The sequence below is a fragment of the Pungitius pungitius genome, chromosome 7 (genome assembly GCF_949316345.1).
Source record: "Pungitius pungitius chromosome 7, fPunPun2.1, whole genome shotgun sequence".
NCBI lineage: Eukaryota > Metazoa > Chordata > Actinopteri > Perciformes > Gasterosteidae > Pungitius > Pungitius pungitius.
In genome coordinates this window covers 11,711,037-11,728,115 of record NC_084906.1, presented here as the reverse complement: position 1 = coordinate 11,728,115, position 17,079 = coordinate 11,711,037, and the positions used below count along the sequence as shown (strand labels likewise).

The window sequence follows — 17,079 nt, the reverse complement described above, 5'->3', positions numbered from 1 at the left end:
CAGTCAGCTGTTTGTTTCAGTTCGAATCTGAACCTGAAATGAGTTTGACACCCCTGCTCCAGAGTGTAAAAATGTAACTCAATAACCTCAACAAGGAGAGTAATCTGGATCCATTTGTTTGTTGTATCAGCCGGACACGCGTTTAAAAAGAGAAGGAAAAAAAGTATACTCGGGACGGGAATCAAACTCACGCCTCCAGCATCGGGGAGCCGACAGCTTAGCAGGAGAGCTCAGCATATAGCCAATCCTATTTAAGTGACCAAGGTCAATTAAATAGGATTTGTCACTCTCCTGCAAAAATACAGGGAATATTCACACTAAAGAAATTATTACTGACTTCCTGTTGGGTTTAGAGCATAGTCCTCAGAGACTTTTTTAAGTCTCCCTGTAATACATTTGTTAAAAAATCACCATACTTCTAGTTCAAACAGATTGCCGGTGCTTCTTCGTCAAAATCTTCCAGGGGGCGCTATGAAGGCAATTTTTCACTTTTGATCCAAAACTCCACATCAGGTCTGTAAAGGTCATCACGTAGGAAACTCACAGAGGTTTTCAAGAGTTTTGGAGTTTGCCATGGCTCAGAAGACGTGCTTGAACTTTCATGCGAAGATGGTGTCGTCACGGCAACAAAATTGGTCCAAAACTCCCAATAGTCTTATATTCCCAGATTTGAAGTGGATCAGATTAAAGGGCTAGAAGATGGACATCTAACTGTAGAAATTTTCATTGACCTAAGCCAATAGGTGGCGCTATACTTTTTCGAAAATCACTGCATGGCAATACTTATAGGCCTACACAAGCATCACGAATAAATATTTCTAGCTAGAAATATCAATGTTCCTTGGAGTTATAACATTTTACATTTTGAAGAAAATCGTCCAAACTGGACGCAAGATCACGCCCAGGTAGTTTTATGAAAACTCTGGATTTTAATAACTTTTGACCCCACGGTTTTCAGAATCAACTTGCCTGATTTTGAAATGGATCGGATTTAAACTCTCGAAGGAGTTTGTTCGTTTGTAAATGCAAAAAATGAAGGAAAGTGCAAAAAATACAGAGAATCACTATAGCGCCCCCTAATGTTCAAATTTTCTGAAAATATTTGGGGATGTTCTAGGACTCAATGTGAATATGTCCTAAAGATTTGGTGAGGATCGACGTTTATAACTTTTGAAGTTACAGGTCTTTCCTTTTCAGGCCACACCCCTTACAAACTTCATTGGTCCATAACTTTAATGAAAAATTAGATATCAGTAAGATATCATAAGAATCGGACCAAGCGTCTGGGAGGAGTTAGCAAAAACGTGTTTTTCACAAAATTCAAAATGGCAGAAAAAAACGGTAGGTGCATTTTCATACCATGAAAAGTGGTAAAAAATGTCCCCATAGGGAGCACTTTTTGAGGGTTCTAGAGAGCGCTTTTTTATCCCTTAATTGCGGGACCCAAAGAATATATACAGTTTTCGCACTTCTGAGCGTGCAAAAATTCAAGAGTTTTTGAACATGATAAAGTCCCCAAAAGTGCGATTGAAGTGTCAGAAAAAATTCTTGCAATACCAATAGGGCTTTTGCCCGACTTTCAGTCGGCTCAGGCCCTAAAAAGCAATTAAAACAGAGTGTACAACTTTCTGTCACAAACACAGACTCCGTAACCTCCCTCTCCGGCCATCAGTGAGCACCTTCGCCCGAATATTATCTTTGCTAGAGATGAGCCGGATACTCGGCTGAAACGAGTATCCGTTACGGATAAAGCACTTTTGCCGAGTACGAGTATTATACGAGTAATACGAGTCAATATCTGTGCTCGGATTGAATAAAAGTCCTCATTGGGTAGCTGTCTGTGTCTGCGTTCTGTGATTGGCTGGTAGTCACAGCGCCCCTCCCCTACACACACACTGTTTGTGTTGCTGTGTCCCGCTCGGCCCACACATACACATAACTCCTCTCTCCCTTCCTCAGTCACCAGGTTCGCGGGTCTTTCCCGATAAATTTAAACGATTTCTTCGCCTTTATTTTTTTTTACTTCGGTTTGTTGTTCTTAACTAGTAGAGTTCAGGTAAACGTGGGGCTTGTTGAGACGTGGTGCTTAAGAATGCGACTCGCGTTGCGTCTCTGCCTGTCGGAGTATTTTTTCAGTCGGCTCTAACCAGTTTTTTTTCTTTTACTTCACGCACTGACCTCTCTCTCCCTCTGTCTCTGTCTCTCTCCCTCTCCCTCTCTCTCTCTCTCTCTCTCTCATCAGTTTTTTTTACCGTCTGCTGGCTCTCTTCACGCACTCAGTGTCTGACGTTGACTAGTTGTGTTGAATAACTAAATATTGATATTACAAATTAAGCCACACACACACTTCCCATCTCTCTCTCATGATCAGCAGTGATAAGAATTAAGAAGGAATGCTGTTTTAACCGCAGGTGGGCTTAACCCGACAATTTACGGGGTAAATCCTTCCCACTTCCGGGTTAGGCCCCGCCCATTTTCGGGTTAGGCCCCGCCCAGTCCGAGTACGGATACGGATACAGATAATTCATATGGTTCAACAGATACAGATACAGATACAGATAATGCTGTACTCGCTCATCTCTAATCTTTGCACTACATTGCCCATCATGCATCTCCCTGGACCGCTTACGCCACACACCTGCACTGCGTGCTCAAACACCCATTTAAGCCACACTCACGGGAAACGGGATCTGTTAGCAGCAACTAAATGTTGATGTATTTTCATTCATGGACACAGCGATACTCATCGTTCCCTTTTAAATGGAATGTAGTTGATTATACAGGTAACAATAGGGCTAATAATATAACGTTAGTTACTCATAATGTGCTTCAGTGAACGCACAGCCGAAACAGTTTAAAGAAACGCAGAGTAAACGTGTTCACATCTCCATCACTAGGTGGCAGAATATGTGCATTTAAACCATAGATTTAAATATATGTTATGTTTAAGTTATTGATCTGTTATTAGATTAGACTAGACTCAACTTTATTGTTATTACACCTGTACAAGTACAGAGCAACAAAATACAGTTTAGCATCCAACCAAAAGTGCAATAGTAGAAGGTACTATACAAATAATAATAAATATCTTACAGATATAAGTTATATAATATGGGATATGCAGATTGATTGTGGTGATATGTACACATTATACAGGTTGAATTTAAATGTAGGTAGACAATAAGCAGGAACTATAAACATAATTTACAAAAGGCAAATGGGCATATGATAAATTAGGTAATACAGATTGAGTGAGCGTTCAGTGCATAGTTTTTAGTGAAAACAGATTCCAAAGTGTTTGAGTGCAGGAAGGTCCAGTAGTGATGGTTGATGGTGATGAGCTTGTGGGTGGTGGGTGGGGAGTGAGGGCGGAGGTTTGCATGTGGAAGAGTTCAATGAGGACACAGCTCTGGGGAAGAAACTGTTCCTCAGTCTGCTGGTCCTTGTCCAGAAGCACCTGAAGCGCCTGCTTGAGGGCAGGAGGAAAAACAGTCTGTGTGCAGGGTGGGAGAATGCTGCGAGCTCAACGCAGACAGCGTTTCCTCTGGACTTCCTCAATATCTGGAAGTTGAGTTCCTGTGATGCATTGAGCAGTTTTCACCACCCGCTGCAATCCCTTGCGCTCCGCAACAGAGCAGCACCTGTACCAGACTGTGACGCAGTTGGTTAGGATGATCACGCAGCGGTAAAAGTTCACCAGTATGGCTGAAGACAGATGGTTTTTCTTCAGTGTCCTCAGGAAGAAGAGGCGTTGGTGAGCTTTTTTCACAAGGCTAGAGGTGTCGGTGGTCCAGGACAGGTCTTCCGAGATGTGGGTCTATTATAGATGTATTTAATAATGTTTATTTCATGTGGTTTTTAGGGTTCATTTGCATCCATTGAGGTACAACATACCTCTAATGAAGATACTTTTGGTTTCTTTATATTAAACCTTAAGAATAATGAACCTACATAATAATTTGTCACACTTCAATCCTGAATTGAATGTTTAAGCGGAAAAGGTCAAAGTATGAGAAGATCTAATGTTGGACTGTGTTCCAAAAAATATTACTTCAGTTTTTTTGAAAAAAAAAAAGTCTTAAGTTATCACTGATTGCGTCCATGTTAGTTCCACCTCAAAGCCAGATTTTAGGGAAGCTTCTCGATTGCACAGATACATAATATTTCCATAGAAAATCATTTTAAAACATTCAATTCTTATTTCAAGGAAGCGTTTCCCCAGTTACAGCAAGGCCGAATGCATGTACCAACAAGAGGTGGACTCACTAATGGCGCGTTTCCACCGAGCAGTACGGTACGGGTCGGGTCGGTACCCTTTTTTTTGTGTCTCCACTGCCAAAAGTTGAGAAAAGTACAAAAAATCCGAACCGTACCGTACCACTATTTGGGTACCCTTCCGTTGGGGTACCTGGCACAGTTGTTTGGTACTAAATGGTGAAGCTAGACTCACTGCAGAACGTTGATTGGTTGAAAGAGTGTCATCATTTGCGCGTGCCGCAAGGGGAAAGACAACACACGATGCGCCATTTTTAAACTACAACACCGTCGCAACAATGTTGCCGCGCGGCATTACTTTAACAGCCACATATCAAAACGCAAGAACAGGATCGGCTGTATGTCCTCCATTGTTGTTTGCGGTTAGCTTTCAGTTTTCGCGCGATCGAATGACGTCAATCTACTTTCTGTCCAATACCACGCCTATCAAGTGACGTTACGACTACTTTCTGGAATACACCACGCCTATCAAGTAAGGGTACTGTTGGCGGTGGAAACGCTCGCCAAATCATGGTTAACAGACCCGACCCGTACCGACCTGACCCGCACCGTACCGCTCGGTGGAAACGCGCCATAACACACTTTGGCACCAACAAAGCGCTCAGGACCAGGAAGCTGCACAGTTTGAACACAGCATTTGGCAATGAGGCCAAAAAGTTCAGTTTTGGTCTCATCTGACAAGCGCACCTTCTTCGACGTGTTTGCTGTGTCTCTCCGTGGCTTGTGGAAAACTCCTAACAGGATTTCTTATGGTTCTTTCAATAGCAGCTTTTTTCTTGTCACTCTTAAGGCCAGAATCATGGAGTACACGGTTATTTGTTGTCCCATCCACAGATTCTGTCCACCTTCAAAGTCAAATGTACAACTAGAGGATGAAAAGAGGATGTTAATTTCAAAAGGTGTCTCTCTGCCCCAGGAGACAACCTGTCCAAACATTCCTTTCTTCTACTAAATTACATTCCAGTGTCACTAAACTGCAAACCTATAACTTGAAACCAAAAAATAAAGAGGAGAGAAAGAGAAAGAAAAGAGGGGGTCCAGTTGAGAATGGCTGGTTAATGATCCAGCCCAAAAAATAATGCATTGCACCGATTGTAGGACGCTAAGAGGTCTCTTTTGTTGGGACAAGCAATTTCACATTGGAAACAATAAAGGACCATAACGTTTCCGTTGGTCGTGTCGAAAGCATCGCGAGTAAACAGACAGAGACAACTAAGTGTTGCGTTTATGTCCCTTGTCCACATGACGTCGGCGGAGCTTTACACTCTTGCAAATTTGTGAAATATCCTAGCAAATAAATGCTTTGCTACTTGTGAAAAGCCAAAGCCTTTTATGTGATGATTTTTCACGTCATTTATATTAGCTCACACAAACGCTTCATCCATTTGTCCCTCCGTCAAATTTTAGAACCCGCTGTGGCCCGCGAGTCAAAAGGTTTGCCACCCCCTGCTATTGACCTGTCCTAGGAGGGATATCTAATGCACAACCTAAGTACTGTAAGCTAGACTATTATGCAGCTGTAGACCCTGGGCCTGAGAATGGCAGAAAAGGAGTTTAATATGGCTGTTAAATGTGACTAAACCTAGACTAAAATGTAATTAGTTTTTGTCGACAAAAAAAACTAGACTAAAACTAAGAAGGATTAAAATGACTAAAACTAACCAGCATTTTCGTCTAAAAGACTAAGACTAAATCAAAAATAGCTACAAAAATTAACACTGTTCCACATATTAAAATACATTTTTTTTCTCGTTATGTAATCTTTTTCTTTTCTACTTGTATTTATTAGATATATTATACAATAATCTTTTTGTTTAATTTTTTAGACATACTACCCTTGTGTGAAAGTGTTTGCCCCCTTCCTGATTTTTTTTTCAATCATCAAACAAATTTAATTATTAGACAAAGATAACACATGTAAACACAAAATGCAGTTTTTAAATGAAGGTTTTTATTATTGAGGGGGGACAAATCCAAACCTACATGACCCTGTGTAAAAAAGTGATTGCCACCCCTTGTTTAAACATAAATTAACTGTGGTTCATCACATCAGCTGAGTTTAATTCTTCTAGCCACACCCAGGCCTGATTACTGCCACACCTGTTCTCAATCAAGTCTGTCTTACGGTGGAGAATGGAACGTCTGCATATGGCGGCCATCTTGGTAGGGAGAGCGCACTTACCCATAACATTGTGTTGGTAGTGACTCATCACTCCGTTGGCAGGCAACGCGGACGAGACATTTAGTCTTTATATATGTCTATTAGTACAACAGCAAATAAACTTAAAGGAAGAGCTATGGAGGCAAATTCAGGTCAAAAGTTTTGTTAATGTTCACAATGTGAACCGTAAAGTTAAAGTTTTGTTGTTGAACATTGAAAAATACAACACTGTATTCAAAATAAAAATAAGTGGATGAAAAATTGTTGTGTTTACAACAACGTTGTGTTCATGTTTCGCTGACCAGCTATTCAACCAGGAAGCCTGAATCTGTGAATATCTTTCCAACTCTACCAAACTCAGACGCCATCGCTGTGTCCACACTTGTTTGTGGAAGTGGGAAACTTCAGAGATTCATATGTGGTTGATGAATGGTACTGAGATAGTTAATTGGACTTATTCTGCGATTCATGGCAAGTAGGATCAAAAGCCGCTCGCTAAACAGAACTTAGTCTGTGGCGTCAATCGGTTTACATCCAATCTTAAATATAGTGGAAAGAAAGGGTTGATTCTTAAGTCTCGCGCGCCCACATCTCCAGAAGGTAATACAGTTGATGAAACTGTCACTCATGATGACACGCCCCTCTCAGTCGACGCCCCGCCCCCTACGCCACATCAAGGTCAAAAGTCTGAATGTGAAAAAGATCCGAATGCAAAAAAAAGTTTCAATTTTTTAAAAAAAGGTTTTGAATCTGAAAATATAAGATCTGCAACCGAAAAAATATAATACAGTGAATATCAAAAATACAAGTGAAGAATGAAATAAAATATTTTATTCAAAAAAATGAGTTAACTCTTTTCAGGTTCGAATGAACAAAACATTTGACCTGGATTTGGCTCCATAAAGAGCGTCTTAATTTGAGCAGGAAAGGATGAACGCATATGAGGAGATAATATGTGTATTTAAATCATTTCTATCGGATTAATTGAATGTATTGTACATAGTTTACGTTGTTCATTCTGTACGTCCATCGGAGTCCGTCCATCCCGGGGGAGGATCCTCCTGTCTCTCTAAAGGTTTCTTACCTTTATTCTCCCCATTGAAGGCTTTTTTTCTATTGAGAAGTAAAAAAGAGATTACATGAGCAATTCTCCGCAGATATATCTGGAGACTCTAAAGCTAGTGCGCCCTAAGCTGTCCCTAAACAGTCTGACTCTCCACAGGAAAGTCTGTTGTAATAATGCCGAGTTACTTTCCCCTAAAACCCGGTTCAGATTGGTTCTAAGTTACACAAGATGTTTTTGTCATTAGGCTGCCGTGGTGCAATCAAGGGATTCAGTATCTGTTTTCGCAACTCAGCTTGTCACCCTATCAACTTCTCCTTTTGGCAAAGCAGTAGTCAACACATCCTGTTTTGCACTTTCATAATCAGACATTTGTTCAATTGGAGCAGTGAAACCTGGAACATCCAGAAGTTTATTAAGCGACAAATAAACCAACAGATCTTTACGAAGGCAACGGCTTTCCAGATATTATCTGCACCGCAACACTGTAAATATGTACAGTATGAGAGACAGTGTGCCCAAGAACTGCAGGCCTCACTTGCCTCATTTGAGGTCAGTGTTCATGACTCCACCATAAGAAAGAGACTAGGCAAAAATGGTTCCAAGACGAAAACCACTGCTGAGCAAAAAGAACATAAAGACTCGTCTCAGTTTTGCCAGAAAACATTTTGATGATCACCAAGACTTTTGGGAAAATACTGTGTGGACTGACGAGACAAAAGTGGAACTTTTTGGAAGGTGTATGTCCCATTACATCTGGCCTAAATGTAATACGGCATTCCAGGGGACAAACACTTTTTCACTCAATTGTATATTATTGACAATTTTCCAATATTTTCAAATTACTATACTGGGAGTTATGCTGAAATGTATTACTCATTATTAATAATAAAACGCTAACTCAATCGTGGCACCTGAGAAGGACATGAATGTATTTTCAGAATTCAACCCATATCCATCTAAAAGATGTTGAGACACTTTATGTAAACCCCATGCACCACATCAGCTGGCGATGGCCTGGTTGCTGATGCAGCATTTGAACACAGTTGATAGAACAGGAAAGTCCAGCTTCTTCAATTCTAACAGGAACCATACTTTCTTTCTTTCTATTTGAGACAGACTTTTTTTTCTTTCCCTTTCTTCCTTGTCTGACATGTTCAGGCACTGACTTTTTTCAAATTACTGACTCTTTTTAAAATTATTTTTTATCAACTTATGGCCTGCACACACACAACATGCACATATTTAACAAATTGTAGGATGTTTTCTTTCTGTAGACTGAACCAAACATCACGTGTTTAGAATTATTATGGGAAAATGACTTAAGTTGTTTCCGCCAATTCAGCTGTAATGTCTTTCACTTCCAGTATTCACCTTCAAAATACATTGATACATTGATCTATTTATCTATTAATCTATCTATTAACAATTTTTATGTTATTTTCATTAAATTTACATTTTGGTCAAACATTATCACAAACATAAATATAGTTACGATTGAGAATTTAAAAAAAAAACACTGTGGCCAGGGTCAACCTGGAAACAAAAATTGGGCCCTGGTCAGATTGAAAATGTACTTTCGTAACTTTGATTATGAAAGTTAAAATGAAATAAAATATTGTTAAGTCTTGTGTACAATTCGTGATAAAGATAAATGACACTTTCTTTTGAGCTCTTATGTTGAAAGTAACAACTCAGTGCTTCCGGTCTTTCTCATGCTGCGTGTCTGCTCCACCATGGACATCTGCTCACATCCAATCTGTCCGTCTTCGTGGAAGGTAATTGTTTTTTGGATTACTTTGTCTAAAACTAAAATATCTTTGTATCTTGTTAATACTTTATATGTTTAGTATAGTGAATTTGAAAATAAATGCCGCAGGGCTGGATCTTTTATTATAAATTATGATTGTCCGTTTCTCAAGTTTGATCTTGTTTTTATCCTTAATTTGGGGATTGTTTAACAAATGTTTTAACTAAACATAATATCAATAGAATAGCCACTCTTTAAAACATTTGCATAAAAATTACAGTGTTTTGTCAAGATTTTAGGCAAGAGTGAAATGTCCATTTGAATTAAAAGTATTTCAGTAAGCTGCATGCTCCAACAAATCCTTAACTTGGGTAACCTTTTTAAGTGTCTCAACTTGGACCTTGAATCACGCTAAATGAATCCAGTTTACCCCGGGGGTCATTTCCAATTAGATACATGATTCAGACCTGCAGCTGTGCCACTGTTTCTATTCTGTGTCTCTTTTTCTGAACGTCATCAGAAATAACGTCCAACATGAACTCCAAACTAACCAGCAGCCAGCAGAAAACTATCTGCTCACAGCTGGGAAGATTCAAACTGCGTCTGCTGTACAAGGCCAGCATCCATGGTTTCAACGGCACTGGCTTTCACCAGCAATGTGACTACCACAGTCCCACAGTGTCTGTGGGCTTTAATGCGTCCGGTTATGTGTTTGGAGGCTACACCAAACAACCCTTCAGTCAGACTGGGCAGTACTCGCATGATGACCAGGCCTTTCTTTTCACCTTTAATGGAGAAAAGCTCCTCAAATATCCCGTCTCTAATCCAGTTAATGCAGTAAGAATGATTGGTAACTGTGGTCCATATTTTGGAGAAGATTTGGTTCTTGCCTATGGAGGTGAAGCACAAGTCCATTCCGCTCCAGGGAGTTATTACAACTTCAATGCTGCAGAGATGCATGGCAAAAACCTTCAGCTGACTGAGTGTGAAGTCTATGAGGTGGAGAGTAAGTGAACTTCAAACAATATATTGATGCTTACCATGTTTGAAGAAAACATTGTGTCTATCAGTAAAAGTGTGATTATATCAGATCATATTTTTGTTGCATTTAAACAATTCCATTCAATACTTCTGCCAGGATACACACCAACAATGTGGTTACCAGAACCCAAGCTTCCTAATAAAAGAACACCTGGACACATCTGCATAGTTGTTGCTACAATACAGAAGGTTTGATCAGGCTTGATCTAGTTAAATAGAAGGTAGCTTTTCTTTTCACCAGTGACTCACAAATAATAACTACCAGTGAAAAGTGATTCGATTCCAGTTCAGCGTGAATATTTATGTTTTGGGGAAAGGGAAACAAAAATGGGAGTGGTTGTTATTTGATCACATTAATTCATGTTTCATAACTTCAAAAGACAACTAATAAATGTATTGTGTTGGTGTTTAAACTAAATTAAAATAAAATGTTAAAAACATATATATATATATATATATATATTTTTTTTTAAGCTGTTTTTTGCTTTTCAACAGCAATCTCAGAATTTGAGAAGCCGTGGAGGACGGTCGTCTGGGAAAACGAGTAAGCTTGACGTGACAGCACTGTAACAAAATATATTACAATTACTATACTATTGTTTTTACATTGTCACAGGATACTGCACCATGTCATAAAGTGTTGAAGATGTTTAGAGCTGATCTTGTTTGGTCAGGAAGCGAGCCGAGATGATGGAGAGCATCAGGCTCTACTGCCCCCCGTCCAATTGTGTGACGCAGCTTCGGGTCCTGCTTATTGGACCTGTTGGAGCTGGAAAGTCCAGCTTCTTCAATTCTATCAACTCCATATTCAAAGGCTACGTCAGCAACCAGGCCATCGCCGGCTGCTCCACCCACAGCCTCACCAAGCAGGTCAGGCTGCTTTCATTCACTGCATCAACATGTACATGGTTGATTTCATTAAATGGATGCCTGCTAATTATCCCGGTTCAGTCACATACAGGCATAATATTTTTAACAATGCCAGTGGTGCATGGGGTTTGTGCATTTGTTTTTAATGAAGTATCTCAACATCTTTTGGATGGAGAGGGTGTGAAATCTAAAAGGACATTCGTGTCCTGTTCATTTGCCACCATTGAGTAAGAGTTTATTAATAACAATTAGAAAATGCATTTCCGGCTGAAAATGCGTTGGAATGCAAAAAGTTTTAATGAATTTCAAAACATTGCTTAAAATACAGAAATGAAAAAAAGCTGTAATTAATTCTAAACATTGCTGAAAGAATAAAAATAGGAGAAGCTGAAATAAATTTAAAATATGCTGAAAATACAGAAATGAGAAAAGCTGAAATGAACTTGAAAGAATTGCAAAAAAAACAGAAATGGGAGAAGCTTCTATAAATTTGAAAAAATACGGAAGTAATAAAAGCTTAAATTACTTCTAAACATTGCTGAAAGAATAGAAATAGGAAAAGCTGACAATTAAAAAATACTTTTTTGTAGTAATATAAAGTTTAGTACTAGTTATAGTTGTAATTGTGGTACTAGCAGTAGAGTAAGTAAGTACTAGTTTCACTTGTATTTGAAAGCCTTTATGGTGTACCTATGGTTGAGGTACAGATAATCATTGAGGTTTTTATTTTGAAATAATGGAATTGGGTGGGGAGACAGAATGTTTTTCATTTAAAATAAATGGACTTGGTAAAATAGATTTGTACAGCACTCTTCTAGTCTTCTGTCCACTCAAAGCGCTTTAAGACTACATGACATCACACATCCATTCATACACTGATGACAGGACCTACCATACACAGTGGCACCTGCCCATCAGTAACTAACATTCACACATTGTAGTCACAGTTAGAGGAGCAATGCTGGGGTTAAGTGTCTTGCCCAAGGACACATTGACATGCAGCTTAGCCAGGCCTGGGATCATACCGCCAACCCTCTGATTGGAGGACGAGTTACCCTAAGCTAAGAAAACTAAGAAGTTATTAATTGATGGGTCTCATTAAACATTCCAGTAAGAATTCCCTCCTTGGGGGTTGAAATACTAGTAGTACTAGGAATATTAGTAGTAGTAAAAGTCATTTTAGTAATAATACCAGTTGAAATACTAGAAGTACTAGAAATATTAGCAGTGGTTGTAGTTCCATTTGAAAGAGCCATAAGTATTCAACGAAACAGCTTTATCCTAAGCTTCATGGTGAAATTACAGATAATCATTGCAGCTTTTATTTTGAAATGATGGTATTGGGTGAGCGGGTGGAGGGGTTGAGAGACAGAATATTTGTTATTCAAACTAAGAAGCTATAAATTAATATGCCTCAAACATTACAGTAAGAATTCCCTCCATGGGGGTTGAAATACTAGTAATATTAGTAGTAGTAAAAGTCATTTTAGTAATAATACCAGTTGAAATACTAGAAGTACTAGAAATATTACCAGTGGTTGTAGTACTATTTGAAAGAGCAATAAGTATTCAACGAAACAGCTTTATCCTAAGCTTCATGGTTAAATTACAGATAATCATTGCAGCTTTTATTTTGAAATGATGGTATTGGGTGAGTGGGTGGAGGGGTTGAGAGACAGAATATTTGTTATTCAAACTAAGAAGCTATTAATTGATAAGCCTCATCAAACATTACAGTAAGAATTCTCTCCATGGGGGGTTGTTTTGAAATGATGAGAGAAGGTGGAGAGAAGGAGGTCATGTCAGGCTGCACTATTCAGCTAATTATCAGCTGTGGGTCACAGAAAGAGCCCCAGCTAGTTGCCGTGACAACGGAGCAGGTGCAGTTAGTAATGAGCTCACAGACAGTGAGTTACGGAGAATCCACACCTCAAACAAATGCTTTCTGGTGCAAAACTATTTTGGGTAGCCAAAAAATAATGTGATTTTGAGAGACCCAAGACTCTACGGAACGCATGAGTGTAGTTTTCATGTGTCTCTGTGTTTTAAAACTGCTCAATAAGCAGTTTACAAAACATGTACCTTCTGTTGTTTTCTTTCTTTTTCCGCACTCTACCACACTCTTCGAAAAGGACCCAAAAAAAGGACCCAAAAACTAATGAAACATAATTAGTGATTATGAAAAAAGTACAATAGATATCAACAAAATGTTTTTCATGAAATTTTTTAAGACTTGTCAACATTTTAAAGTTTAAATGGTGTCTCTAGCTGAAAGATTGGAAAAGCTGAAAAAGTTGAAAGTTAAAGAAGTTTTGAGAGGATTTGAAAATTGAATCCAATAGAAACCATGTTAAAAAGGTTGATGACTTTAATTTATATTAATTAAATTATAAGAGCTAAAAAGCTGAAAAGTCATAGCACACCTCTCCTGAAGGAGCTGAACATTTACTTGAACAATACTTGGAATGCAGAAATGCATTCCAACAATTAGTGCTATCAGTTAAACGTGTTATTTTTTTGGGGGGGAGGGGGGGGTGATTCATTGTTATTCATTTTGAGTTAACTATGACATAAATGCGATTAATCACGATTAAATATTTAAATTGTTTGACAGCACTAATAACAATAAGTCATACATTTCAGCATAACTAATGGCCTCCCCATCAGATGATGATGTACATGGAACACGCTGTCCCGAAATGATGACTGTTAGCTTTGTACTCGTAAGCACGTCAGCACGCGAGATTTCAGCATTAGGCTCAAAGCACCTTAGAGCCTCCCAAAAGTTCTTTTTCAGTCCTGTTTATGAGTCTTTGTACCAAATCTTTTTCACCATTCACGATCTCTTGTAATAAACTCCATTACGTAATTTACCTGACAGTTTCGCACATACTCGATAAAAGATGGAAAAGGGGGAAACCCCCTGCCAATCATCTTGTGTGATACCATGGGATTGGAGGAAAGCACAGGTGCGGGCCTTGATATCGATGACATCACCAGCATCCTCAAAGGTCATCTGCCAGACTCCTATCAGGTTGGGCTTCATAGTATCAGTAGGATCATTAACAGCATGAGGTTTTGTTCTGCATCTCAAACGGCCCTTTTCTCTCACTTCTTTGACTCAGTTCAACCCGACGGCTCCTCTGCTTTCCAATGCCAGCGGCTACCAAACGTCTCCAGGCCTGAGTGACAAGATCCACTGCGTGGCCTACGTCGTTGATGCCGGCATGGTCTCCATCATGCCTGCAAAACTGGAGCAGAAGCTGGAAGCTATCCGCAGAAAGGTCAACTTGATGGGTCAGTGAAAGTGACATTTTATTTTCACTTTAAGTGGCATCACTCCATCCCCAGACTTCAGGGAGTTAAATGGTATCCGAGGAGTCAAACTATACACAATAGAATTCTTTATAATTATATTTTGTACCTTTATTGTGTGATATTCACTAACCATTGAAATATGTCAGAACCACTAACAAAGTACTGCAGGTCATATCAATATCCACAAAATAATAGAAAGCTTAAATTAAACTTTTGAATCTCTCCAGGTATTCCTCAGCTGGTCCTGCTGACGAAGGTGGATGAAGCCTGCTCTTTTGTTTCCCAGGACATCAGGAATATTTATAAGAGCAGCTACATTCAGGAAATTGTGAGATCCACTTTAAATTAAGAAAATGTGAATCAAATTGTGTGTGGATTAATTTTGGCTTTCCTGCATCTAAACCAGTGGTTCTCAACTTGTCTGGCTCCGGGACCCACCTTTACCCCTTAATGACAAGCCGCGACCCAATTCGATCGGTTGCTTCCGCATTCTAATTGCCGCGCTGACGGAAAACATGGACGGACGAGCCCGAAAAAAAGACGAAGCTCCGCTGCATTACAAAAAGTCCCTTCAAAATAAAATCGCGGGATAAATTTATTTTTTATTATTTTTTTAATTTTCCCATACAAAGGCCCGCGACCCACTACAAACGGGTCCGCGACCCACTAGTTGAGAAACACTGATCTAAACCATGCGAGAACATGAAATCATAATCTAGATTTAAATGAACCTTTTGTTAAATTATTCAGTTCACATGTGTAAAGTAGCGGCTCAAATGTACAGTAATAACATTTTGGATGGGTTGTTATTGATGGTAATACGAGCCAATGTCTCTTCTGTGAAAGTGTTAATACAAACACAACTTGCCACTTTTCTTAAATGAATGCAATTATTGTTATTATATATATATTTAAACTACTCTCATTGGCATATTTTGTGTTGCTATTGTGATTCAGATGCAGGAGGTTGGTGTTCGGGTCGGTGTGCCAATGTCCTGTGTTGTTCCGGTGAAGAACTACAGCAAAGAATTTGAGTTGGATCAAAACTGTGACATCCTTCTTCTCACCGCCATCATCCAGATGTTTCGTTCCACTGAATGTTACTTTGATGATCTCAGTGACAGACTCAGCAGCAAAGTTAAAACCAAATAATGAATAAAAGAAGCACAGAGGATGTTTATATCTTGTCCAACTGTTTTGAAAAGTTACTGGATTGTCAGGTCCAGTCTGATTAATACCATTCATAACCAATGAATACGTCTGATAACAATAAACTATTGTTATGGAAAAAAACAAGTGGTTCCTAACTTTCCATCAGTGCTAATGCTAAACTATCAACTTATTCCTTTTGTGTCCCCATCAAGCTGTAGTAATTCATTTTTATTCTTTTTAGAATATTTTATAATAGTATAAAATTAATAGGTTGTCATATAGAACTTGCTATTTTGTTGTTTAATAGAAGCTCAAAGTGCGTGAATGAACAGAAAAACAGAAATTTATTGATGTCAGAGTGTTATTGTACAGCTGTTGGAGTCGGACCAGCTGAGTACAGTCCCTCTCTGCGTTACAAGACCGCCACACAGCACACATCTTCTTATCAGAGTCACACATGCCTTTGTAATTGATGAAAACAATTGAATTAAAGTGAAATGGCAGCCGTTCTCTCTGTGACAATAAGTTTTAAAAAAACTGCTCAGGCCAGCTTTTAAAATGGAGAAATAAAAAATAAAGCTTTTCTGTTAGTGCGCATTAAAAGACAAGGAGCTTTCTCCGGCTTGGCAACATATTACATTAAAATGGTTGTACGACTTTGTACGGCGACTGTCACGACCAACAAGAGTTATGAACAAAAGGGAAGCAGGAATGTCCTGGAGATGCCAAACACACACGTAATATTCAATGGTTCCTTCCAGGTGCTCAGGGCCCCGTCGAGGGAGTGGAGGTCATACTGGGAGCCCCCTGGTGGAGAAGATCATGAGCACATCTGTCGATATGATCACGACCAGTGGGGACGGAGAGAGGAGGGGTTTGGGGGGGGGCTCTTATGGCACTCGCCGACATTTCAAAGTGTCAGACGGCTTTCCTCTCATCAGCCAGCGGCTACGCTCGTCAACGGGAAGGAAAGGCAGCAACGGGAAGAAGAAACCATTTCAACTTCAAGCAGTGGAATAACAGTGCTGAACACACTTGTACATACACACATCAACAACACACTCACACAAAGTACACACAGGGCAGAGTCCAAAGCCTGATTTGAGTGACAACCAGAAGGGAAAGTAAAGTGGGACATTTGGCACCGTCCCTGCAGCACTGCCTGCTAGTACAGCATGTGAAGGCAAAAACACAGACTTCCTGAATTTAGGCAGCAAACTGACCCCTGTGCCCTCTTTCACTGGATGGAAAGCTGTGCAAATGGTTATTGGACTCTTTGAATATTGCAACATAATCTTGCTTAACGTTCTATACATCTTATGCAACGGATACTTCAGAGCACACATTGTACTATAGAAGGACTCAAATTAATCAAAAAAACTTGAAGACGGAAAGAAGGTTTTGTGTGCGTCACACAGGAGATGGATGCTCTCAGTTTCTCTACCTGGC

General features: G+C 39.4%; 1 protein-coding gene across 2 annotated transcripts in view; it reads left to right on the top strand.

Moving 5' to 3' along the window:
• The window catches only part of LOC134102862 (interferon-induced protein 44-like), a 30,142-nt gene extending 14,015 nt beyond the window's left edge, over positions 1 to 16,127 (top strand). Inside the window, exons 1-8 of one of the 2 annotated variants that reach the window (XM_037469300.2) lie at positions 9,193 to 9,277; positions 9,770 to 10,255; positions 10,786 to 10,834; positions 10,965 to 11,160; positions 14,042 to 14,194; positions 14,286 to 14,457; positions 14,706 to 14,806; positions 15,436 to 16,127. In XM_037469300.2, the coding sequence (XP_037325197.1) occupies positions 9,784 to 10,255; positions 10,786 to 10,834; positions 10,965 to 11,160; positions 14,042 to 14,194; positions 14,286 to 14,457; positions 14,706 to 14,806; positions 15,436 to 15,630 (1,338 nt within the window). In that variant the 5' untranslated portion in view covers positions 9,193 to 9,277; positions 9,770 to 9,783 and the 3' untranslated portion in view covers positions 15,631 to 16,127. Of the gene's footprint in view, positions 1 to 9,192; positions 9,278 to 9,769; positions 10,256 to 10,785; positions 10,835 to 10,964; positions 11,161 to 14,041; positions 14,195 to 14,285; positions 14,458 to 14,705; positions 14,807 to 15,435 lie in introns of those variants that run through there. The other variant, XM_062563718.1, reaches the window with a different exon arrangement.
• Positions 16,128 to 17,079: the final 952 nt, after the last annotated feature.